General features: G+C 44.2%; 1 protein-coding gene across 2 annotated transcripts in view; it reads left to right on the top strand.

Moving 5' to 3' along the window:
* Positions 1 to 26,127, top strand: part of DTD1 (D-aminoacyl-tRNA deacylase 1) — a 711,214-nt gene that overhangs the window by 47,096 nt on the left and 637,991 nt on the right. For both annotated transcript variants that reach the window (XM_086926909.1, XM_086926910.1), the window contains exon 2: positions 25,819 to 25,909. In XM_086926909.1, the coding sequence (XP_086783035.1) occupies positions 25,819 to 25,909 (91 nt within the window). The remainder of the gene's footprint in view (positions 1 to 25,818; positions 25,910 to 26,127) is intronic.

Below are 26,127 nucleotides of genomic sequence, written 5' to 3'. Positions count from 1 at the left end.
ACTTGTAAATATTGGATGTTTTATGAAATGCTTTTATGACTTAACTATCGAATAAAGTAAACCTGAAATGTACCTGGATGGGTAACGCAAAACAAACAAAAGGCTTGCAGAGAGATATGCGTCGGTTCTGTGCTCCGGGGGAGGTAATGTGTCGCGCCTCAATGCTTGCGCTGAGTAGGAGATGCGTCGTGATCCTTACCGGTGCAGGGGTGATGCGTAGGTTCTCGGCCTGTGGCCCGGTTGCGATGCGCAAGATGCTGCCTCGATGCGATGCGACAATCCTGGTGCAATGCGAGAAGATGGCACCCTTGATGCGACGACGATGCGTTCACTCCCTGGCATCCCTGTGACGACTCTGTACCTAGGAGCCACGACAGGCCCTGCGACACGCTTCTTCGGCGAAGCGATGGAGACCCTCTCGATGGCATCACGCTTCTCCGGTGATGCGACAACAGACAGCTTCGGCGAAGACACGCTTCCTGGGAGATGCGGCGGCGGCACGCTTCTCCGGCGATACGACGACTACAGCTGCGGCAGCATCACGCTTCTTCTCGTTGCGTCGCGCTTCCAGCTCCCAGCGACACGTTGGCTTCTGCAATTAGAATTCCCAGCAAGGAAATTCAGAGGGGAGCTGGAGATGAAGTCTTTTGTCCCTGAGACTTCAGCAGGAAGCAAGCACAAGTTCAAGCCCTTGGAGTAATATTCTGCAAGATGATGAAAGTCCTTAAAAAGTTCCTTCTCCTTTCCTTGACAATAAAGAAACGACTGCAGGCCAACCCAGCAAACAGCACACTGGCAGAGGGGCAGTCCAAAACTCCTGCAGCTTCCTTGGTTCTTCTCCTTGGCAAAAGGTTCGTCTAATTCCCAGAAGTGATCTAAAATTATTGGGTCTGGGTCCCAATATTTATACTACTTTTCTCTTTGTTCTCTGAAGGCAGAGGGGCCTTTGCCCAGCCCAAACCAGTTCTGGAGCACTCTGTTTACATGACTCCTTCTTTCCTTTCTCAGTGCAGGACTGAAACATCAGACGCCCCACATTAGGTGGAGCCAGCATTGTGGAGGGAAACCACAGCCCTGGAGCACTTTGTTGACATGATTCCTTCTCTTCTTTCACAGTGCAGGGCAGAGACATCAGCCGCACCCCAGGGGGTGGAGTCAGCATTGTGGAGGGAAGACCCAGCCCTATTCAGGTCCCAGGTGCAACTCCTCCCTCTCATCTAGATGCAGATCTCCCTATTCATCACTGGGCTGACTCATTCTGTCTCCTGGAATCCCCCAGCCCTGTCACTCAAACTCCAGACAAGGAATACACAACCTAGCAGAGGCAGGCTTGGATAGTTAGACAAGAAAATACCTACTTTCTAAAAGTGATGTTTTCAAACACAGAATGTTAAAACCAACTTTACTAAAATATGTAGTTTATCATTCTGATTTCAGGCATACGAAACTCTAATTTCTACCATGTTCCCTGAGTTAGTTAGGATTATAAGATGTAATAATCTAACTGCCCATTTTGGCCTATGGAGAACCACTAGTCTTACAATAGTGCAAAAATGAAAATGGCTGTAATTCACTATTAGAACATACACACACCAGGGCATGTCCTACCTTATACTTACAATGCCCCTGCCCTTGGGCCTACCATAGGGGTGTATGATATGCAGAAAAGGGAAGGTTTAGGGACTGCACTTGCCAAGTCGACATGGCAGTCACAGACTGCACACAGGCCTTGCAATGGCAAGCCTGAGACACACTTTACAAGCTGCTTCTGTGGGTGGCACAACCAGTGCTGCAAGCCCACCAGCATTTGATTTACAAGCCCTGGGCACACATGGTGCACTGTACTCAGGTCTGATAAGTAAATCAAATAACTCAATCATGGAGTCACTAATCAATACATCAATTTAACACCGGGAGCACTTGCACTGTGCCACTGAATAGCAGTGGTATTGTGCCCAAAGCATATAACCAGCAAAAACATATAAAAAACAGAGGAGGCAATCCGACAAAAAAGGGAGACTCACACCAATGATGCCAGGTCTAACAGTCACTTTGTGGACCTATCAGTCTGTTGTATTCCACCGCCCTTGCAGGTAAATTGTTTATGAAATTACATGGAGTGGTTTTGATGTTTTCATTTTTATCATTACGCCTTAACCGCAGCGGCAATTCCGCCGCGGTGCAGGCGTTGTATTGAGTGGGCGGGGCTGCGACGGCTGTTCGCCGTTCGCAGCACTGGGGAGGGAGCGTTGGCCGACAGGAGCACGGAAGGGGTTAAAGAAATGATGATGAAGAAAAATGATTGTATTGCAGAAACCTGCGACTATCATTGTTATCTTTTTTAAACATATTCCTTTAAATGTGATTGATTGTATTATGTGCTTGTGTGATTGTACTATTGTATTTTGGTTTGTGGACACTTTGATGGTTATTCAAAACCGCATAAATTATTTCTACTGCTACTACTACAAAATCCTTCAAGCCGCTCAGTAAACAAAACACGAAACGTGTCTGAAAGTGATCAAGTACAGACAATTTTGACATTCACAAATATTCTGCATACGCATCTTCAGTGTTACCTTTCCGAACACTTAATTACAGTCATCCTCATAACATACTCCCGTCTTGGTCTCAGCAAATCATTACAAAACAGAAAATAATATTGAAGGTTAGAAGGTGGCATGTGCTTTTAATAGGTTTTCAGAGTTTTAGCTAGGGTGACAACCTCACCTCACCTCACCCCTCACCATTACATTTTTTCTACTACTGGTCTGTTGTGTAATGGCCAAATGGTTTCTGGGTGGTGTAGTCTTGCTTTGCTTCTATTGAGCTAATTAGACTCACACACCTGACATCAGTGATTTGTGAGTGAAAAGTTCATGACCAGAAACAATGTCCGTAAAGACTGGGATTGAGGTAGTCACTCTAGTTCTGTGCCTTGCAACCAGATTCCCAGCCCACAGATTTTATGTCAGCATGCTACAAAAACGGAACATAATCACTTCAATAACACCTTACAGGAAAGCCACAGATTTGCAGTTCTGTTGGCCTCAGATAGTCGTCTGATGGATCCAAGTCCAATTTAGGGTGTGGTGTTGTCACTGTTAAGTCATCTGGATGTTGAATCCCAATTTGGTTCTCTATCCTCAAGCAAACATGATTCTTGTAGATGGCACCGGTTAATTGCATTACCCTGGCTCCTTGGTTGTTTTATTGGACTGCTCACCAAGATGTGGAGATTCTACTTCACCTTGTCGCAAACACATTCAAGGGCTCACAGCATATCAAAACTCTACATATCTATCACCATGTGTCTGCTCTCTTCCACTACTGTGCAACCTTTCTCTCTGGCTGGCAGTTGCAATACAGAGCTCCAGCCAGTTGGGTAAAGGAGGTATCCATGTCCAGTAAAGTCCTTTGTAACCTGCTGGACTCGAGCACCAACTTAAGCACTGTCTTGTACAAACATGTGCTTTATTCCCTAAATATCACTGGCGCGGACCACGTGTGGTCACTGGAACTATCTGTGTGTTACTACCGCCACACACTATCACATATGGAGCTCATTGTTAACAAATTCAAAGTCAGAAGTTTGTGATGTGGGACTGGACACAGCTAAGATGTCTCGTCAATAACCTTACAGGTTTCCTTATTTGTGTTTGATATAATGGCCTTGCACTCTTCTGTACGGCATAGAGTTTTACCTTCCTTACTTTTTGTCTCATCAGCCAAAAATGACTGGCCTCTATGATTTGCAGGTTAATGACTACATCCCAGACCCAGATACATTTTTCTCCTTATGTAAATTCACAGTGTCATTGCATTAATATAATGGACCAGGCTCAGGTAAATGTATTTATTTATGGTATGCGAGAGGAAGTGAAAAAGGCTCATCAGCAGCTGTAAAGGAAACAATGCCCAGTGTTACAATATGCACTACTCTGTTGTTCTTGGCTGTCTTCTCTGCGCTATTCCTCACCAGCACATTTGTGTTGCAGGGCCCTTGTCTGCCTTGAGCTCTGCAGGTGTGCGCTACCCATCTTTCTTCCCCTGAGCTTGGTCATGAAGTAGTGGCTGGCTCTTCAAAGATCGCTTCACCCTCTTTTATAAGCTTCTCGGGTACAGTGTAGTGGCATTGAAGTAGACCTTCAACTATCCTCGTCAGTTACTTGCTCACACTGTTCTGCCCATATATTCATCAAGTGTTACACACTTTCTGGCTTTTGCGGGTGGTTCGTGATTCCGTTAGGGCAGGGTTCTCCAAAGGCGGTCCTTGAGGTCCAGATCCATGCCAGATTTTTAACATATCCCCATTTAGATAAATGTAGTTATCTTAAAAATCTGGCATGGATCCGGCGCGCCAGGACCCTGCTTTAGGGGGACGTGGTCTTGAGTTTGTGAAGAACCTGTGACCCAACAGAACCACTCCACACAGTACCCCTCAAGACTTCTTAAAACAGATCTCCAGCCTTTAATGTGTGATCGTTTGCTTGCAAAATATTATACTCAGTTTGAATGTATATATCACATGCATTTTCCCCTCAAGGCTTAGTAGCAGTACTGCGTACTGCAAAGTTCTGTAGTAACCCGACAAACCTTACAACATTCAGCTGTTACATTAGAATAAGATAACACTGATCTGTTAATTTAAATAAAATAATACTATCGGGTTGAGGCTCTCAATGGTAAGTAATAATGTCCCATAAACCATGCAGAGAATAGTTATCTGCACATACTAATGGCAAGGTTTGAGGCTATGCAATTGATAATTGACACCAAACAAATGATGACAGTATACCCATACAGTATGACTGACCATTTGAGTCTGTATTGTTCTGTCCTGTTCTGTTTTCAAATCAGGAAGGTAAGAAGAGAGGGGCCCCTTGACCAAAGGGACAGAGCTCAGTATATGACTAAATAGGCCCCATTGACCATCTCTCCAAATCAGAAAATACATTTTTGAAGGACTTAATGTCCCTTCCCCAAAGCATTTCTACGCTACCCCTATTGCTGGACATGGGATGTCGATCGACCAAAGACCAGGCCCAACTCCGTCCGCTCTTAGTGTGGGCACGTTTATGGAGAACTGTCAATGCCAGGCTGGTCTAAAATTGGGTGGCTCAACAATGTCAAAACACTGCTTGGCAATCTGGGACTTGGAGATGCTTGGGTATCCAGAAGTGCTCCCCCCAAAGACGTCCTCAAATCCATGTACTGGCAGTGGGTCAATCAGATGTAAAAAGTTAAGTCATTGTTTAATTGTGGTCATGTATTAGACCTTTTTATCTAATTTATTGGAAAGTGCATTATTTTTATCCGACTGGTTAATGGATTTTAAATAACATGGTTTTTTATATTGCTGTTTTATGTAACACTTTTAAGATATTTTTCTTATCGAAATAAAGCTGATTGACTGACTAAATAGTCAAACAAAATCTCCCTTTGAGACCTCAGTTAACCACATCTAGTTGCTCTAGATGTAATTCGTAAAGATGTGGTATTAAAGTATTAAAGATCTGAATAATTGGGCAATTTTGTGAAATTTGACTTGATTAGTGTTGGGGTAGTTACTGGACTGTGTATGAGATCATGGCAATGAATGTCTGAATTCATGTTTGTAGAAAAACAATTATGATTAATGGAGGTCACAAAGGGAGATTTATTTGACTTTTTAGCCTTATGTTTTCAAAACATACATTTCAGATACTTTTGGCATAATATCACTTGGATATCTCCAGACATCCTACTGCTATTAACAACGCATACAAGTACATGTGGGTGACACACAATAGACGTGTTGCACATACAAAGGGCTTAACACGTTTCAACCAGTAATACACCTTTCTAGAAAACTAATATGTGCTTTTCAGTGGCCAAAAAACTATTTTCAGTTGAACTTGTGCTCTATAAATACTAGGACTATGACTGCATTTGGGTTTCATCAAACTTCTACCCAGATTGCATGTTACCAGACAGTCTGTTAATCTAGCTTGTCAATTAAATGGTTGCCTCACCGTCTAGCAGTTTCATAGCCACATTCCAGAAATAGATACATTTTTCTCGCTCTTTTTGCACTGTAGATGGCGTGTACAAGGCTTCTGAGCAAATGTTGATGAAATAGGGCCCACTGGTACAACAAGTGCTGGTTCCTCGTCTTAGTTGTCTTTTCTCTGTGCCTCCTGGAAATTTGGTTCCTTCTGCATGGGTCTCTCATGTGCCTTGAACTCTGCTGGCACAAGCTCTTCTTCTTTACCTGGTTTCCGGGATGAAGCAGTGTATGACTTTTCAAGTACCACTTCACCCTCTTGCAGCAGCTTCTTGGGCGTAGTGATCTCAGATTCACTTTTGCAGTATAGTGTCACTGAAGCAGTGCCTCCGACATCCTCTTCAATGACTGGCTCAAGCTATTGTGGCAGCGGATAATATGCACTTTTGGGGTTTTGTGGGTTCGGTTTCTGTTCAGGATTGAATATTGAAAACATTTTGGAACTAAAGAGGTTTCTCACAGCTGGTAAAAAGGGAATACTGGCAGTAAATTTCATCTCCTTCCCCTCGCACCAGGAAAATTCCATAACGAGTTTCCAACGATTCATGTCTTTAAACTCCATTGCAAACTTCAGTAGCTGCATTCTTAGTTCACTTTTTTTTAGGTCTCGCGTACGAATGCAGCGCAGCTGCTTCACTAGCGAGACTCTATAGTCGTTGCTTTCCTTAGCAGAGGGAGGCAGGAGGTGGCACGCGCGTACAGGAGATGTGCACTCCCGTTTGCGTGCACATCTCCTGTCCCGGAGGCTGGCAGCGCACGCATCGCGCACTTTCACTTTCCCTCCCCCCGCCGGGTAATTTGCTCAGAGCATTGCTGTAGATGGTTTGAAATGCTGTGGGAGTTTCGAAGGTGGCCCTTGTTTTTCAGCTTTCACAGTTCTTCTTTCTGATGAGTTTAACCAGATGTCTGAGATGCAGCTAATTTCATGACCTCATCTCCATACAATACCCATTAGGAACATATATACATATATGTAAACACTCGCAACGTTTTAAATTATAAATTGGCGTAGTCGGTCGCTGCAGCTGAAACGGTAGGCATTTGATGTTCAAGTTTCCGATCACCGCACCCCCCACCCAAGTACCCACGCTTTTCAAATTTTGAGAAATGTGTACATTTTTAACTGTGCGATGCAATCCCATTCTGCCACAGGAGGAGCCCTTAGGCTTGCAAATTACTACCAGATTGCAGCGGTGGGTGGGGCGATGATTTTAAGAATGATGCTTTCCATTTGTATAGGATTCTTTGTCTGTTTTTTTTTTTTTTCTAAAATTTTTTATCCTCATATACCATAATGGAACTCTTGATGGGATACTGGCACCTCGATGCAATTTGGTCATCCTGGTCTGGCCCTTGTTGAAATTGGCCAATAGCAGGGAGGTATGCCTGAACCCTCAAGTAGCTACTACCTTCCTCTCAATACTCCGTTTCACCATCCTGTGGGCTCCCGTGCCACTTTGGAGTCTAGGGAACCAGCAGGGCTCTGGATAATCATTGGAGAACCAATCATCGAAGTTGCCATGCCTCTAGGGCCGCCCAAACTTCAACCAGACTCAAAGGATCACAAGCTATGTCAGACTTACTAGTTATCATAATTTGCTGTAAGCAGCTCGGGAAAGTAGGGGGGATTGGATCCTTCCAAGCTCTACAGATCTCACGCTGTGCGAGAAGAATGACATAGAAAACAAATTTAGTGGGGAGGTCATTTACTCTTTAACCCGTGCATAGCCCTGAAAATATTGTGGTGGTGGAAATTGCAATAGGCACTGAGAGGACCTTTTCTAGAAAATCTCCAATCTTGCCCCAGTAGTCTTTTAGTTCGGGGCAGTCAGCAAACATGTGGACATCGTCCGCATTAAGCAGGCCACACCTAGGGCAGGGATAGACTAGATTGGAGAATTTAGACAGTTTCTTTGGAGTTATGTAAACCCTATACATGGTGAACAGGTGGTTTCTTTTTAGTGCCGCTGGCTTAACTACGGATTGTAGGATCTTAAAAGAGTTGAGCCACAAATCGCTGAAGGTACCGTTGTCTAATGTGAGAGCGCTGCTCCAAAGTTTACTAAGCTCAGCTTCTGTTACTTCCTCGCCCTCAAGCAGTGATGAGTACCAAAAAGCAATTTGGCTGTTCCAACGCCCACGTCTCATCACTAAATCGAATTAAGGGTTTGGGATTTTGCTGTCTACAGGTCTAGTTGACCACCACCCTGATAACTGGTAAAACTTAAACCTGGTGAGTGTTCCCCTTGTAAGATTAGAAAGCGTGCCCCAGCTTAGAAGCTGTCCACCCTCCTGCAAATCCCCCCAACAATTCAGCCCTGCCTGCTTTAATGGTAGTGATAGATGGTCATTTAAGCATGCTGGTAACCCCGGTGAGTCCCAAATCGGGGCCTGAACTGCATAGTAAGGGATATTCAGCTTATTCCTAATAAATACCCATTTTTTCAGGGCTGTCACCAAGATCTTCAGCCTTACTTTTTTGAAACATTTTGGGTCCCCGAACTTAAATAGAAAATAGTCTGGTCCCTGGGGGACATCCTGTAGTAGGGCAGAAAACAGTAAACCCATAGATGATTGGTCCAAATGTTCGGCCATTTGTCTAAAATGTTTGAAATAGAAAGCCTGGCAGTAAAGAAGTAGGTCTGGAAAAGCCAGCCCCCCAGTTTTTAAGCTTTCCTGAGTTTTTTCCAGGTAATTCTAGGGGCTCTAGAGTTCCAGATAAAAGATCCCAACTTCCCTTGCAGCTTTTTAATTAAAGGTAACGGGAACGATAGAGGGATGGAGTTAAATAAAAAAGTGATCCTGGGGAGAATGATCATCTTAAGTAGGTTAACCCTCCCATAGATGTTTAAAGGGAGAGAGGACCAATGATGGAGTAGGACAGATGTATCTTTAATAACTCTATTCAGGTTAATTTTTGGAATGTCATTTATTTTTTTTGCTAAATGAACTCCTAGGTATCTCATTTTATTTTTGCTCTTCCACCGTGTCTCCCAGCTGGTTCCACTCCATAATTTCTGTTTTATCTTTGTTGATTGTATAACCCAAGATCTCACCGAAGCCTTCTGCAAGATGTATTAATCTGGGCAAGGCTTCTTCTGGGTCTGAAGTATTCATCAACAAATCGTCTGCGTATAACGCAAATTTTAACTCTAAGTCCGCGATTTTGAATGGCTTAATTAGGGGGTCAGATCTAAGCAGGCAGACAAAAGGCTCAATATATAAATTAAACAAAAGGGGTGACAGGGGGCAGCCCTGCCTAGTGCCTCGGGCTATAGATATTTGATCACTGAGGGAGCCGTTTTTTAAGATTCTAGCTGTTGGTGCAGAGTATAAAGACTTAATAGCTGTTATAAAGTTTTTTGGAAGACCAAATTTGGCTAAAGCAGTCCAAAGATATTACCATTCGACCTGCTTTGGCCGCATCGACTGCCACGATGGTCAGTGGCAGCTTTTTCTCAGTCGCAACATCTATTGCCGCAACCACTTGAAAGGTTAATTCGTTAAGTTGCCGTGCACAATGGATTTTACTACTTTAGCCAATCTCGTTGCTAATACCCCCGCAAAGACCTTATAGTCAACATTTAGTAAGGAGATGGGTCTGTATGACTCTATCTTACCGGGATCTTTGTTTGGCTTTAATATCAACGTAACTGTTGCGTCTGCCCATGATCTTGGAGCCTGCCCCCCTTGAAGTAGAATTTCATTAAATAGTGATGTCATGTCTCCAGCTATTTGATCAATTACAATCTTATACAGCTCCACCGGAAGACCGTCAGGGCCTGCAGCTTTTCCATTGACCATCTTCAAAATTTGGGTTCTTACCTCGCCTTCCCTTATCTCGGAGCTGAGAAAGGATCTTTCTATCTCTGATAATTCGGGAAGCTGTATGTTGTTCAGTCAGTTTTCCACCCGCTGCCTGCTCTGAGATGTGTTTGATCCGTACAGTGACTGCATGTAAATTTTGGCCTCTTCTCTGATGAGATCGTCATCTTGCATAGTTTCCCCTGTGCTTGTCAATGATAGGCTATCAATCTGATTCCTAATTCTGTCAGCTCGAGCCTTCCATGCTAAGAGGCGGCCACATTTCTCCCCATACGCAAAGTGTTGTAGCTTGCTCACATCCCATTTGTTTTTTAGGTCTTTGTTGAGCTCTGCTTGATATTCTGCTCGCAGGATGTCCAGTTCCCTTTGGGCGGTGAGCCTGTTATGTGACTGTTCCGTTGAGGCTCTCTGAAGCTCCTGCTCTTTTATTTTGATTTTCAGGAGACGTGCTTCCCCCTTCTCTTTCCTCGATTTACTCCTCCTGATCATCCGAGTGGTCAGCACACCTCTGGTGCAAGCTTTGTATGTGTCCCAGACTAACTGTTTACTTGCTGACCCGTTGTTGACCCGGAGTAATTCCTCGGACTCAGTGATAAGGTCCTGTCTTACCCCCTCTTCAAGTAGTAGAGTCCGGTCTAAAGTCCACCTCCTTTGCTGTACTTTCTGCTTCAAATGGATCGCCAACTCAACAATTGAATGATCAGACAGGATTGCCGGGATATACGTTATAGAGTCCACTGCAGAAGAAAGAGTTTTGTCTAGCAAAAAGAAATCTATTCTTGAATGGTGGCCATACCTTCTGCTATAGAAGGAGTAGTCCCTTTTCCCTGGGTTTTTGAGTCTCCAGATGTCTGTTAGATTGAAATCCCGCATAACATTCTTGAGTTCTAATCTAGACTTTTGAGGGGGAGTTAATCTGACTCTGGAGGTTCGGTCTAGCACTTTATCAAAAATGAGGTTAAAATCCCCCCCAAGGATTATGGGACCATCTGTCTCTATTAATGTATTTTTAAGTTTCGTCAGTGCTCCTGGAGCATCCTGATTAGGGCTGTAATGTACTGCACACGTTAAAGGAGTTTGTCCAGTTGTTAGAGATGCCACCAACCATCTCCCAGTGTAATCTGTCTTGTGTTTCGTGAGCTTGATCCTTGTGTTGGCTCTGATTATTATGGCCACCCCTCTCGTACTGCCACTTTGCTCTGAGCAGACTACATCCTGAGCCCACCTGCATCTTTTAAATAGTGACTTACATTCCTCTTTCTCTAGATGTGTCTCAACTAGTAAACATATATTTGCTCCTGAGTTAAATAGGAAATCAATTATCCTGCGTGCTTTCTTGCTGTCCCTCAACCTGTTAACATTCCAACTAATACATTTTATCCTGCATGTCATGTTGGCCAGAATAGATGATCAACAACGGAATTACTCATTAGCCGGTTCCCAACAATGATACGATGTAGATTTTTGTGTACATGAGGATTATTTTTTCCCATTTTTCCCCTTTCCCCCCTCCCATGAGGAACCCCCCCTACCTCTTTTGGTGATCTTGTCGCCGTTGAGAGCTCACCAAGACCCTGTTCGGTGGTTCCCCTGATGCTTCACAAACAAAGAAAGATAGGACGCCAGAACGCGAGCTCTAAATCATAATCATAACTCTTCTAAGTGTCTATATTCGTATGTTCGTATGTACATTTGTGCATATATGTTTTTTTTAAAGTTTTTTTTTTACTTTATACTCTGTCTTTTGTGCACCCCTACTTTACCTACTTTGTGCATCTCCCCCCCTCGCGCCGCGTGTAAGTACATTATATATATATATATATATATACATATATATATATATATATATATTGCTATGTTTCCTTTTCCCCCAGAATGTTTTTTTTTTCTTCTTCCCTCCCCTTTTCCCTTTCACCTCTTTTCATTTTAATCTTTGCCCGCCTAGTCGATTTTATGTTATTTACTCTGTTAAATTACATCCACTTTCCACTTATGAGCACCGCTAGCAATTTTAGGTGAACATGCAATTCTGCCTTTAAGGGGTATTGTGCAGTTTTGAACTATCTAAAAAAAAAAAAGGTACTATGTTGGATTCAGATATAACTAAGGGGGGCTATCTCGCATTAGAGTGAGGAACGTATCGATTTCTTGGGGCGAGGTAAAATTGTGTGTTCTGTTTCTCCATACCACTTTCAAAAAAGCTGGAAACTTCATCTGCACCTGTGCGCCCAAGCTTTTTAGTTCTGACATCCGATTCCCCAATTCCCATTGCCGCTGCGCTGTTACTTTCCCCCCTTTGAGCGTATAAGGTAGTGGTCAGAACCAATTTGAAGAGATTTATCTTGCAGTGCCCTGCTTAGAATCAATTCTTTAACTGTAAAGGTATGAACGTTTACCAGGATTTTTCTCGGACCTGTTCTCCCCGCATGTTGTCTGAAGGGGTCTCTGTGGGCTCTCTGGATCTCAGCCTCCAAATCGATCTCCGGACTATCCTTAAGAACACCCTCCCTCAGAAGCTTACAGGCCCTTAACATCACCATTCTCTACCCCCTCTGGAATCTTTAAGAACTTCAGGTTGTTTCTCCTTGAATGGATTTCAAGTCTTTCTACATCCATCTGCAGGGCTCTGTTCTGCACTCTGAGGGTTTCAATGTCTCTGTCATGCTTTTTTGAGGCCCCTGTGAGGAGGCTTACTTCCTCCTCCAGGGCATCCGTACGTTTACAAACTTCATCTAACTTTACTTCCAGGTTAGAACACTGCTTGTGGATGCTTTTCTGGTTCGCTTCAGATGTGTAAAACTTTTTATCCAGTTTTGACACCAAGTCTTCTCTAAGATTAAGAAGAAGCGCCTCTATCTGCGATATGGCTCCATCTGAGCTGATTAGTGGAGTTTTGCCAGCCTTATCGGTCCCAGATACACCAACAGTTTTACCTGCAGTTTTGTCTGCTATCTTTGGTGGAGCAGCTTGATCAACCCGTTGGGAATTTTGAGTTAGTGATTCCAATTCTCTCTCCGGCTGGTCCTCTAAGTCCTCTATATCCACAATTTCTGCCCAAACCGTATATCTGTTCTCAATAGGCACAGATGGAGACACACTGTAAGACACACCATGCACACTGGAAGGCTCGTTAGGCACATTGATTACACCGTTTACGTCAGAACCAGGTGCAGACTGAGGGCTTGGAGTACTGGCAGTAACGCCTGTATTGGATACGGGAGTTGAGGTGGATAGGCCCCCTCCTTAAGGTCTAAGACTTTCTCCATGATTCTAAAGTAGGATTTCAAGGAGGGTGTGGGCTTCGGCAGGGATGAGCACACCTTAGGCAACTTTTGTTTCTTAGCCTCGCCTGATCTTGCGATTTTCCCCCTCCTCTCTCTCCTCTTCTCTTTGGGGGTAAGTGGTGTTACCTCTGCTCTGGTAGAGCTCAGGCACCCGGCCCAGGTCCCTGTCTTATGTAGCTCTAGATTAGACCGGGGCTGATATCTGTTTCTGGCTGGGGGTGCAGGGACTGCGTGTGGGGGAGCATTAACCTTGGTCTTTTCTCTGGGATTATCTTTCTCCCCTGCTGAGCTGCACTGCGAAGCGCCGATCGGAGAGACTATGTCAGCTTCTAGAGGGTGTTGTGGCGGTGAGTCAAGAATTGCATCTAAGTCCATCCCCTCACACTGCGCGGAATTCAACTTGGGTAGGGCAAAAACTGGGGGACTCACACTGACACTGACACTGACCACTGCATCCCTCCTAAGTACCCCTACTTTACCCGAAATCAGCTTTACCCCAAAAACAGTCTCTGCAGCGTAAAAACCAGCATGACAGCCCACCCCCCCTGTCTCATCCACAGTCCCATCCACTGACCATTTGGGGTAGAAAAAATTGCGGTAGAGAGGCGAGCCGAGGCTGACTCTTGCCAACAGCTCCCTCGACCTCCGCCAAATACTTGCCCGATCTTCTGTGTGTAATCGGTGCTCTTCAGTGCACCACACCTCTGCACTGGCGATGTCGATGTCGGCAGAACCTTTCGCCGTTTTTCCTGCCTCCAAGACTGCCGCCCGGTCTGCTCGAGCCCTGTGAAACGCTGATTCAGACGATAAGGTACGCCGGCTCCAACCCATAGTCCGGGTACTTTCTGCCACGGCTCCCGCAGGGTCCTATTGCTAGCCGGTTGCCGGGACGCTCTAACGTGGCATGTCTGCAGTGGGCTCACCTCACGGGGGAAACAGGAGTTTAAAAACAAGAAAAAATAGAATAGAATTGGTATAAAGTCGGTAGGAGGGGGTACAGTCTCATGTAGTACCTCACCGTTCTAGCGCCACAAATCCAGCGTTGATTTTCTGGGAAACCACCTCCCGGTCCGGCCCAGAGCTCTCACGGCAGACGTCAGCCTGCCGCCATGTTCCTGTCCACATTAGGTTTTGACTTTTGGAAAGACAACATTCAGGATTCTTTGTCTGTTTTGTTTGACTATTTTTTGCTATGTTGCTTTTGGTACACCCACCACCACACCAACAATAAAAGCTAATGATGTGCTTTAAAACAAAAAGAATGCATTTATACATAACCTTTCTTGTACTTTTTCTTTGCTCTTTTGGCAACTGTTAATAGGCACAATTGCCACTTACCCTAAACCTTACTGTAATTTTACCTAAAACGTGTTACTGTGCCACATAAGCTCAAAGTTATGAAAATAAATAATTTTGTGTTGGAAGTTATTTTTAGTTAGACCATCATTGCTTATTGATTAGAGAAAACCTGCCACGTTCTCAACTTTTAGATCGATTGCAGTGAGTGTATGGTCATTCTGGTGATGTGCAGGGATGTTGATGTAATCAGACTAACAGGCCTTAGTGACGCATCTCAGCAGAGGCTGCATTAGGGAAGCAGCTAGCCAATTAGAATGCATACTTCGAGTAAAGAAGGGATACTTTTGCTGCCGGATTTCGTTCGAGAGGTGAATTTCTACTATGTGTTTTCGAAAAAGACATGGGGTGTTTCCCCCTGCACCATTCGTGAAGTTTCCTTTCTTTCATCATCACTTCTAAACAGTGCAGAACATGATCGAGCGAAGGAAGGTTACAGAAATGCTTGTTTTCTCTCACATCGCCTGCGCTCCATTGTATGTGCCTTCTCACCCCTCCTCCCCCACTCGCACTCCGTTGTCCGTGCCTTTTCACTCCCCCTACCCGCACTCTTGTTGTCCATGCCTTCTCACCCCATCCCCCAGCCCGCACTCCAGTTGTCCGAGACATTACTACCGTAAATTTGGTTGCAATGTGACACAATTTTTGCCTGTTATTACAGACCACCGATGCAGTCATAACGCCATGCCACCTTCTATTATAGGCAAATTTCCAGTCACCCAAAACGGGCCGAGCCGTCACTTCCATAAGTGCACTTAGCATTTTCTTGTGCACATTTGTCTTTGATTAATCAGCTGATTCCTTTTAACTTCGCCTCCTAGAATGGTGCTAGAGCAGACGCCATCAAGTCGAGCTGCAGAATGGTCCACTACTGCAATTTATAGTAGGGGGACACGTCACTAGCTTAAAGTGAGTAATTGCACCAATTTTTACACAAACCTCACAATATCGGAAGTGCAAACCAGTGTAATCAAGCATTTGCAATGTCATAGTCTCAGGAACAACAGGTACTCTAAATAGCGGTACCTGCACTTCTATATTCTCCTTTAAAGCACTGTATTATGTAGTGTCTTGATACATTGAGTGCAAGGAGAGGGGAGATGATGTGGTCTTAACGGCTAGGGCGGTAGACCTCAAATCTGGGTAACTAGGTTTGAGTCTCGGAAATGACGCTAAACTTCCTGTGATTCTGGGCAAATCACTTAATCTCCCTGTGCCTAACAAAAATGAATGTATCCTTGTGTAACATACCTGGTGCTCATGTAAAGTGCTCTGATACCTGATTCCTTCGGATCAAGTTTGCGCTATATTAAACTCTGGGGGGAAAAAAGGTGTGGTTATAAAAGTCATGATGCAATGCGTGCAGGGTGTGATCGTATGTGGAGGAATAAAGACATCTGTTATAGAGCTCCTTGGTGTGGTGTTTTCAGTTGCATGCTTCCAGGCTGGGGAAGACGCTACAACTGGTGTAGAGGAGGGGATATGTACCCTAAAGAAACAAGGCGTCTCCCCCTGAGAGTTTGCAACGGTACTGCAAACTGCTCATGTGTGTCACGTGCGCCCAGAATTGATGAAAAAGCAGTCTGCAGGTGATGGATGTGGAGTCAAAACCCCACTCCAGCCCATACACAGCCATCGAAGAACTTGAATGTCTTGCAGAGTAGCATATTCTAAAAGCCCTCTAGAAAGAACCTGCTAGTAAGGCTAAAAGAAGAGATACTGCACTGTGTCATAACACAGAGTCATCATCCAGACGAAACAAACTCTAAAGGCATTCTTTTTTTGTGTGTGTTCTCCTGGCTTTGATTTTAGTCTTATCAGTATTGCCTTTTAAGGCCTGTACTAGTTCAGACTTAGCCCTCCTACAAGCTGCAGTAAACCATGAGTACTGCCTAGCCCGCGCACTCTTCTTTTTACTCAGCGGGTTGAATACCTCCTCCAGGTTGTAAACTAGGTCTAAATGAAGCGCCTGCAATTTGGCATAATAGACTGGGGATGTTGGTTGCCTATTGAGCGCCTCTACCTCAGTAAATATAGGAACAATCCTGCTATAGAGTTTGCAGAGTTCTTCTGGATGATCAACAAGTTTGTTCCATCTGACTCTGCGCCTGTCATTAGAAAGAATGAGTCTATCAGTCGGATCCCCTAGGGCTGAGCTGCTGCTCCCACCAATGGCCAGCGGGCCCAGCTCAAGGATCAATGGATTATGGTCACTCTCTGCTCGCGCAGCTACATTAAGATCTATGACTAGCGGCCATAAGCGTGTTTCTACCAGAATGTAATCCAATCTTGACGACTGACCAGGTTAAATAAATGTGCTTTTAGCTGGGCTATCCGAGGGAGTGCGCCTGTTACAGGCTCGTAGAGAGTGGTTTAATGTTAGAGCCTTGATCTGTATGGCAAGAGGCGACCATGCTCTAGGGGAGGGGGCCTGAATCGCGGGAATGGACCAGTAATCATCCTCTGCCACTAGGACATCGTCCTTCAAACCCTCTAGTGGCTCAAAGTGACAGTTCAAATCACCCCCTACCAACCAATGGATGTCACTCGGGAGGGTATGCAAGAAGTTGGAAAGTTCTTCAATAGTCCTAGACTCACTTGCTAAACTCACAGGACGGGAATAAACATTAATAAGGGCAAGCTTCAGGTGGTTGGCCCAGGTGAGAACCACACATTGGACATCACTCGAATGGGTTACTAATGTCGATGCGGTGCATCCCAAATGGGAGCCAAGCCACACAGTGAGACCTCCCGATGGTCTGCCTTTCCCACCCCAGAGTGCTGGCACATGGAATGAGGCGCATGCCCCCCACCCCGGTGCTGCTCTTCGCGGGCCCAAGTCTCTTGAAAGAGACACACATCATTATTATCCACGTAGGATCCCCAGTCAGGGCAAGCCAACTTATTTGGCAGGCCGGCCACATTCCACGACAATACCTTAATAGTGCGCGCCTTCAGTGCATAGAATTAATTCGTTCTGGTCACCTGGAAGAGTTCCCACGGCAGAAAGCGTGGATCCCTGCAGGCAGCCTTCAGCCAAGATGGACCGTGGGGGCAATCACAACCAGGTACAAAAGCAGAAAATTGCCTACGGGCACAAGCAGGCAAAGTGATATACGACCTCAAAAACAGACGAGATGACCGGGCTTAAGCAACCGGGATGTTGCATGGAAAGGATGCCAGTCCTGCTTTGTGCGAAGAACGCTGCCTGAACAGCACATGTTCTCAATGAGAAAAGAATGAAGCTCAAATTATTATGCAGCTACTTTCCTGAAATCACCACCTCCGTTTGATACAGAGAAAAAACAGAACATGGATGCCAGCTGCGCTCCATGGTTCGAAACGTTTAACAACTTCATAGATGCACTAGAAGAAGAAGAAGAAGAAGAGAGAATAAAATCATGAAATATTTTTTTAAAACTTGCCGGTGACTTAGTGGAAGAATGTCTCACAAACTGCAATATCGTACTAAAAGATAAAAGAAGCATTGGAAGCCAATTTCAATCCAATGACGAGTGTCAACATTGAAAGCTACATCTTCAACCAAGCACGACAACAGGTTGGTGAAATGATGGATGAGTTTGTTGAGAAACTTGATGCACTTATCAAACACTGTAAGTTCTGTGACTTTAATGATGAAGAATCCAAGCACCTCAGTGTCATTGATGGTTGTTTTACAGATTCCTTTAGGAGACGCACCTTGAGAAAGACGCTCAGTTTGGAGAGAATGCTAATGGCTGCATGGGCCGAAGAACGAGCAGATCAAAAAACGGAAGATATGGAAGCAGGAATGGCGAGGAATGAATCAGCGTTGTTTATGAAAAGCAAGCATAAACACAAAGTAGATGCACACAAGTTGACATTGCCGAAAAAGAAAAAGTTATGCTTCCGATATGGGTTTTCATTACTCCATGAATGTAAATGTTTAGCCATTGGACAGATATGCAAAGGCTGCGGAAAAGAAAACCACTTTAGAACAGTCTTCAAAGCAAAAGAGAAACCGAATGCGTCACAGCAAGAAGAGTAAATGGACTACTGAAGGTTCACAAGCATTCTCGCCAGGTCCACAAGGTCAAAAGGCAACATCAGTTTCCACAAGTAGAAACTAAGCAAAGTCGATTGTCATCAAGTTCATCATATGAAAGCTCCTCAATGTTATTATCAAGTGCAGAGGAAGAAGATGGATGTTCCTTGATGGTATCGACTAAGGACGACATGCACATGTAGGATTAGCTGCTTGCAAAAAAGATCAAGTCAAAGAAGAATCCAAACAGAGCGACAACATTTATTTGGAAACTGATCCAAAATTGCATTAAAGGTGAACAATTGCCCATAACCTTAATTTTATATAGTGGTGCATCAATCAATATCATGCAAGTAGAAAAGTTTAATAGCTGATCTTCTGTGTATGCCTTACCCTGTCAAACTCAAAGGTATACATGTGGGCTGCTCTTAAACTTCTACAGAGTCAAGGGTCATTTACAGCAACCATAATACACAATAAAACATCAGTGCAAGCGCTGATTCATGTTCTTCAGGGAACTTCATCAAGTGCATACTTAGCTTTGCCACTGCTGCTGAAATGGGGCTAATAACTTTCAACTACAACATCAGTGCTCAGTCTGAAATCATGAGTCAGTTCCCGTCATTGTTTCATGGCCTAGGAAAACTTAAGAAAATGAAAGTGCAACTTCAATGATGATATTTGCCCGGTTGCCCAACAACACTGCAGTCTCTTTTTACTTGCAAGAAACCGTTGAGACAGAACTCGAAACACTGTTGAAGCATGACATCATTGAACGTTCCACTGGTCCTACACCATGGGTTTCTTCCACAGTCGTGGTGCCAAAAAAGGACAGTGGAGGTGCGGTGCGCATTTATGTTGATATGTGCCAGGCCAACAAAGAAATCAAGAGAGAGAGCCATCCTGGTCCCCACCTAGCGGTCATGATCATGCAGCTGAACGGAGCCAAAGTATTCTCCCGTCTTGACCTGATTAAAGGATACCATCAACTCATGCTGGAAGAGAACAGTAGGAACTTTACAACTTTTTCAGCTCATGTTGGTTTGTTCAGATACAAACTGAGTTTTGGAGTATCTTCAGCTGCGGAGATATTGCAGAATGTTATTCACAGAGTAATTCAACCTGATATACATGCTTTCAATTACAGTGATTTTTTTTTTTTTTAATATATTTTTATTGCAGGAATCAGCCAAAGTTACATAGTTGATCAGAGACATATCATTAAAGGTAATCATAAGCAAAAGACCCCCCGTGGGGGAACATCTCTCGTACACAGCCATTCAGCCCACAACCCGAAGGTCGGGCGGCGTATGTGATGAGTCCACGCATGAGGGTCTGGTAGTCTGCTGGTGTCGATCTGAATAAATGAGCGGTCTTCTTCTGCTTTTCTAAATCATCCCAAAAACACCCCCTATTTCCCACCCAACCCAACCCCCCCCAGAGGACCGGGGACTAATCACGCTTTATGAAAAACCAAAATGATAGTAAGAGTGTCCTACGCTCCCCTCTACCTCTATCCACCACCCCCCTCCCCTTGCCCCGCCAACAGTGTGCTGTGTGTGTAATAAGAGCTTGTGGAAGGAAATGCTTTCAATTACGGTGATGACATACTGGTATTTGGAACAACACAAAAGGAGCATGACTTTGCTCTTACATAAGTGTACCAATTGCCTGCTGATGCAAGTCTCACTCTGAATGCAGCAAAGTGTGAGTTTCACAAAGCCCAACTTAAATTCTTTGGGCACATATTCTCTGATGGGCAAATGACTCATCAGAGAAAGGATAAGCATTGTCATCTACTTTCCCCCCAGAAGATGTAACCATGGTGCAAGTCATGGCCAGGTATTGCTCATGATACATTTGTGACTTTGCTATCGTAAGTTCCACAATTGAGAGACTTTACAAAGCAAAATGTCCCATTCCAGTGGTCTTCTGAATGTGACCACAGCTTCGGAGAAATAAAACATGCAATTGAAAATGCAGCAGAAACTGCCTATTTTGACCCCAAGTCACATACTGAGATCACAGTAGATGCAAGCCTGGTGAGGCTGGGGGGTGGGCAATTCTTGCTCAACACAATGGCCATTCAAATTCTCAGAGACACATTGTGGCCAATGGCAGCAGAAGTTTTTCTGAAACAGAACGTGCCTATTCTGAGCTGGAAAAGGAGGGTTTAGCTGTAGTGTGGGTCTGCAAACATTTCCATATGATTTTATATGGAAATCGTTTTACTGTCATCACAGACCACCAGTGTTGCTCATTATATTTGGATAACCAAAAGCTAAGATGCCCCCTCGCATCGAGAGGTGGGGGTTGTGACTGCAGCAGTATGATTATGCAATTGTTAACAAGCCTGGAGGAAGATCAAAACCCAGCAGATTACTTTTCACGAGTGCTGCTATATGGTCACAGTTCGACATCCAAAGCGGCTGAAGAATATATCAACTTTATTGTGAGGTCCAGCATGCCAGCAGCTTTATCCATTGAACAGATTATTGCCGCAACCAACACAGATAAAGACATACTGATCCTCAAATACCTCAATACAATACAAACTTGGAAGAAAAGTATTCAACCTTTTGCTGAAGCTGTTGAAGTCCAAAAATTAAAAAATTTACAAAATGAGCTAACCGTCCCCCGAGAAGGTATCATATTGAGAGGCTTGAGACTCGTCATACTTGAAAGCCTGAGACACCCAATCATTGAGCTGGCCCATGAAGGACATTGTGGCACTATCGCCACCAAAAGAGCTTAAGAGCCTGAGTGTGGTTCCCTAGCCAGGATCAACGAATTGAGAAAGAGCTGAAAGCATGCCACCTCTATAACTGTTCATCCCCCAAGGTGAGGTAACATCCATCGACAATTTCTGATTTTCCTGTGCATGCCTGGGAGAGAGTTGCATTTGACTTCTTTGGGCCTCTAGGAAATGGAAATCATTTCATGGTAGTCATTGATAAATGTATATGTTTTCCATTGGTGGAAGACCTGTCATCGACAACCCATGTCAAAGTTTTTGAGCAGCTTGTTGACACCTTTTCAGCGTAAGGAATCCCTGCTACTCTCAGATCTGATAATGGCCTGCCTTGCAATAGCAAAGAATTCAAGGAGTTTCTTGTTCGGCTTAATGTCAAGCATCAAAAGAGGATACCTTTCTGGCACCAAGCCAATGGTAGTGTTAAACAATTCATGAGCACCCTAAAGAGGGTAATTCAATGAGTATCAATGGAAAGAATCACTCTTAATCAAGTCCGGTGTCAAGCTCTTCGTTCCTATCGACCAACTCCTCATTCCACAATCGGTGAGAGTTCTGCCACCTTGGTATTTGGGAGAGCGATCATGACCAAATTACCACATTGGACATCAGACTGATCGATTAATGCTGGTAAGGTTTGTCTCACAGACACTTCTCGAAAGTGCAAAATGAAAACATATGCCGATCAGCACCGATGAGCCCAGGAAACAGTCATCGACAAAGGGGACTTGTTACTGGTCAAACAGAAAAGGAAGAGGAAAACTGTCTCTCTGTTTGCTGTTAACCGTTTGAGGCTTGTAACATAGAAAAGACACACTGTGACAGTGCTTCGTCATGGAAAGCCCATCACCCAGGACTCATCACACTTAAAGTACCTACTTTGATGGTCTTCAGCTCCTGATACCATGAGTGAGGTGACCCTGCCTAAATGTACAGATCAAACACCTGAGCCTAAGCCAACTACCTCATACCACCTGGTCTGGCAGACTAGTGCGAGCACGTTGACGAATCATTGAGGAACTGTGATGCTAATGATGTACGTACTTTTTATTTAACAAAGGGGGAGATGTAGTGTCTTGATACTGTGAGTGCTAGGAGTCTTGTTGTCCTGTGCTGACTCTAAAAAGGAATTACGTAATCTGCTGGGAGGTGTTTAGGCGTGGTTCTAAAAGTCATGGCGCAATGCGTGCACGGTGTGATTGTATGTGGAGGAATAAAGACGTTTGTTATAGAGATCAATGTGTGGCGTGCTCATTTGCAAGCCCCCGGGATGGGGAAGAAGCTACACATTACACTTTCAGTCCAGCCTGTAGATGGACTCTTCAGTGCATCTGTGGTGAAGCAGGTTATACAAATCCGTTCACGAATAAATGCTAACAAGTCCACTAAGCATATATGCAATTCTTCCTGCATGGAATTGTCTGCCTGCATTTCAGTGTTATGCTAAGAGCCACTGTTGGCACTGGAATTACCCCTGCATGGTGAACCCCAGGTACCAGTTCCCTCAGTGACCTGACTGCATGTGAATCTGGTATCCTTAATTTTGTGCTGCCTCATCTAACATGTTAATCTAGTATGTTTCCTGTAGCCTAAGCTGGTCCTTGGAAAAATCAAAGTCCAGAACCAGTTGTGTGACCCCGATGAGTGCACCAAGCAAGCTCTGTTGACTAATATGGGATCACTGTGCAAGTCTGGGGTTGCTTCAATGAAGTGTATGTGGGTGCAGCCTACCGACCCCACTCATGTAAAGTTCCACTTAGATGTTACCCCCAGATCCTGGTGTTAGTATTCTCTGTGTGTCAAGTACGCATGATGTATGTATTGCATATAAGTGGTACACTACTTTGTGTGGTGAGAGTTTGATTGTCGGGACCAAGGGATCCATTTTGAATTGCCCATGGTTCAGCATGGCACAATATGTACGAAGGATACAGCTTCTCCAAAAGTTGAAGTGTATTGCCTGCATTCCTGAAGCGGGAGGGGGGGAGACTGGGACACTGAAATGAGAAAGGATGGAAACAGATCTAACCGTAGAAGTTCTTTGTGGAACCTTTAGGAAGGCATTGCATTGCTGATTATTCCTGAGCACTGACATTTGGTGGATGGTAGACAAGAGGGGTCGAGAAAGCAGATTCTGTTGTTAAAGGTGTGTCTAGATTAGGCCTGTCCTTATGTCTTTCTCTGATTGCTACTTCACTTTAGGAAGGCTATGGCAACCAAGTGCAGAGTCTTCACACTTCATTGTGCCTTTGTTTTGTATACTTCTGCTTATGCTTGCCTCGCCGCTATCAGAGAGCCATCATCTTGAACAAAGGCTGTGTCTGCATTATAGCTAGAAAAGTACATTTGCAACGGAACCACCCCAAACTATTTCCAGAACCGTAGATGGAAGCTTCACATCCCAGTCTGTAAGATCAGCATAAAGGTGTGATGTAAACCATCCCAGTTGGTTCCAGTTTCAGGTTCTTCCTGACCAAGGAAGGGAGCTTCTTCGCAATCCGGGTACATTGCCTGAAGTTTGCACAACATGCTGGGAAGCTGAAGATCTTACTAATGCCTATCTGTTCAGAAAGGGAAGAAGAGTGCCTGGCCCTGCATTAGGAGACTGTCCAAGAGGAGAAGCCTAGCTGTGTACCTGGCATATGGATAACTCAGGAGAGCCGACTTACATCAAAAGATAAGCCGGTGCGACTTAAGTTGTGCATAGTCACCTGGTCTTTCTGTATGGTTCCTGTGGCAAATTGTGCGAAGAAACTACAAGCCAAAACAACAGCATACTGTGTGGTACCGGTGCAGTATGGTCGGATGGACTTCTGCTGGTGCTGCACGGCGTGGTGCATATTCTGTGATAACCATTGTCATCGCAGAAGCAGAGGACATGTTCCCTTTCCCGGAGGCCGCAACTACAGAATAGAGCAGCCACGGACAAGGCTTGGCATTGCTGTTCATTCCAGCAGCACGAGAAAAAAGCGAGATGGCTTCTCTCGGTCCCGTGCCACTGACACAGATGCTGACTGTGCAAGCTGGATGAGTGCACCGTCTATCGCCACACCAAGCCACGCCCTTGTGAATAGGTACCAACGGGCCTGATAATAGAAGACTGAGGGTCTGTATATTGGACCCATAAAGGTAAGACTACTGTTATGAAAGTTAATGTTGCCAGGTTTGTGGTCTGAATGAATTGACCTGTGTGTTGCCTAACCTGGTGGTCGTTTTGTGAACTAACACTTGTGCGTGATTGTTACATCTTACCTTTTACCTCCACTAGACACTGTAGATATTGGGGACCCCATAGAAACTGGGAGAGGACATTATAGGCGGTGTCTAAAGTCGGTACATGGGATCATAGAACTGCGTAGCTGAATCACCATTAATGAGTTTATTTATGTAGCAATATATTTTGCTGTAATATTGAAAATACTTTTTATTAGGACAAACGGTGAAGTAGACATTTACTTATTTCAACTGTTGAGTGACTGTTGAGTTTGGAGTCTCTGCGCCCAAGAGATGCTGGGGACTGATCACTCTTTCTGCCTAGAGAGTCAAGTCTAGAAGAGATTTACTTGGTCCAGTTTGTAGAGCTATAGTACGATGGATCCCAGGACTCCAGAGGCAAACGACTCCTACAAACATGGTTGTGGTCCAGTAGCTCCTTTCTGAGATGCAGGCCTCTGATAGTTTCTGTCTTTTTAGTTCAATTTCAGCCCCTGTCCTAGTTACATGAAATAGTTTGCTGCAACCAACCCCTGGTTTCATAGTGGATGTATGCAATTGGTATTTATTAGTGTCAACTTAGCTAGGGAGCTACAGAGCATAGCTAGGGTGGCCGGAGACAAATATGATTGTGTACATTAGGTGAGCATTACATTACATTACATTTCGCATTCTGTTGAAGAGAGAAAGATTACATTAATTGGACACAATCCCTTGATGTTCTGTCAAGTGCTAAGGTTGGGATTCAAATCTCGCTCCCAAGGTTCCAAAGTTGGCAGCTCTAGCCATTAAGCCATGTCTAATCTTAAGAAGTGTGCTTGGTTCAGACCACTGCACAATTTACTTCAGGACATGATTCAAAGCATTGCCTTCATGTGTACCCCAGACAAAGCCCTGTTTAAGGAAAATATGATAACCTTTGGGCACTCACTTTTGTAATTTAGCCAAATGGCCACAGTGCTCTAGTAGGAGAAAGGGAATCAACTCCATCATTGTTTTTGTCCACGTTATTAACTCTACATACCACTCACTGGCATAGGCGATACACTCCTATTTGCTATCATGAACAAGTCAGTTTTCCTCTTTTTAATAGCTAAAATATGACTCCGTGACAGTGCTTCATTTTATTTGGTATTTACAAGAAACAAACAGTGATGGAGTTGGTTGTTTAGCCGAGGTCTTTAAATTAGGGGGATATGTGTTTGTGCTTTATTCAATGCATACTAGCTTAGAACACAAGTATTTTGAGACTTTTTTTATTTTAATTATTTGAAGTAGAACTGCTAACAGCTCAATGTAATTTTTTTTTTGTTTTCAGTTGGGGATGAAACAATAAGTTCCATTGGACGTGGTATATGTATCTTGTTGGGGATTTCTGTAGAGGATACACAGAAAGATGTGGACTACATGTAAGTAGCTGCATACACACTACCTACACTTAACAATCACCTTCTTTTTTTAGGTAATATCTGTTTGTTACTTTTCTTGTTTCAGCATACAGGAAAATACTAACTTGACAGAATGAATGCTTGATCAATTTAATTGTACATGAGACAATATATGTTTTCCAGTCGTTGGTTGCCTGGGGTGCAAAAAATGCCTCAACATGATCTTATTGACGGGTTAC

This window comes from Lissotriton vulgaris, chromosome 6, assembly GCF_964263255.1.
Source record: "Lissotriton vulgaris chromosome 6, aLisVul1.2, whole genome shotgun sequence".
NCBI lineage: Eukaryota > Metazoa > Chordata > Amphibia > Caudata > Salamandridae > Lissotriton > Lissotriton vulgaris.
The sequence above is the reverse complement of the archived record's forward strand: the minus strand, read 5'-3'. Positions and strand labels throughout refer to the sequence as shown.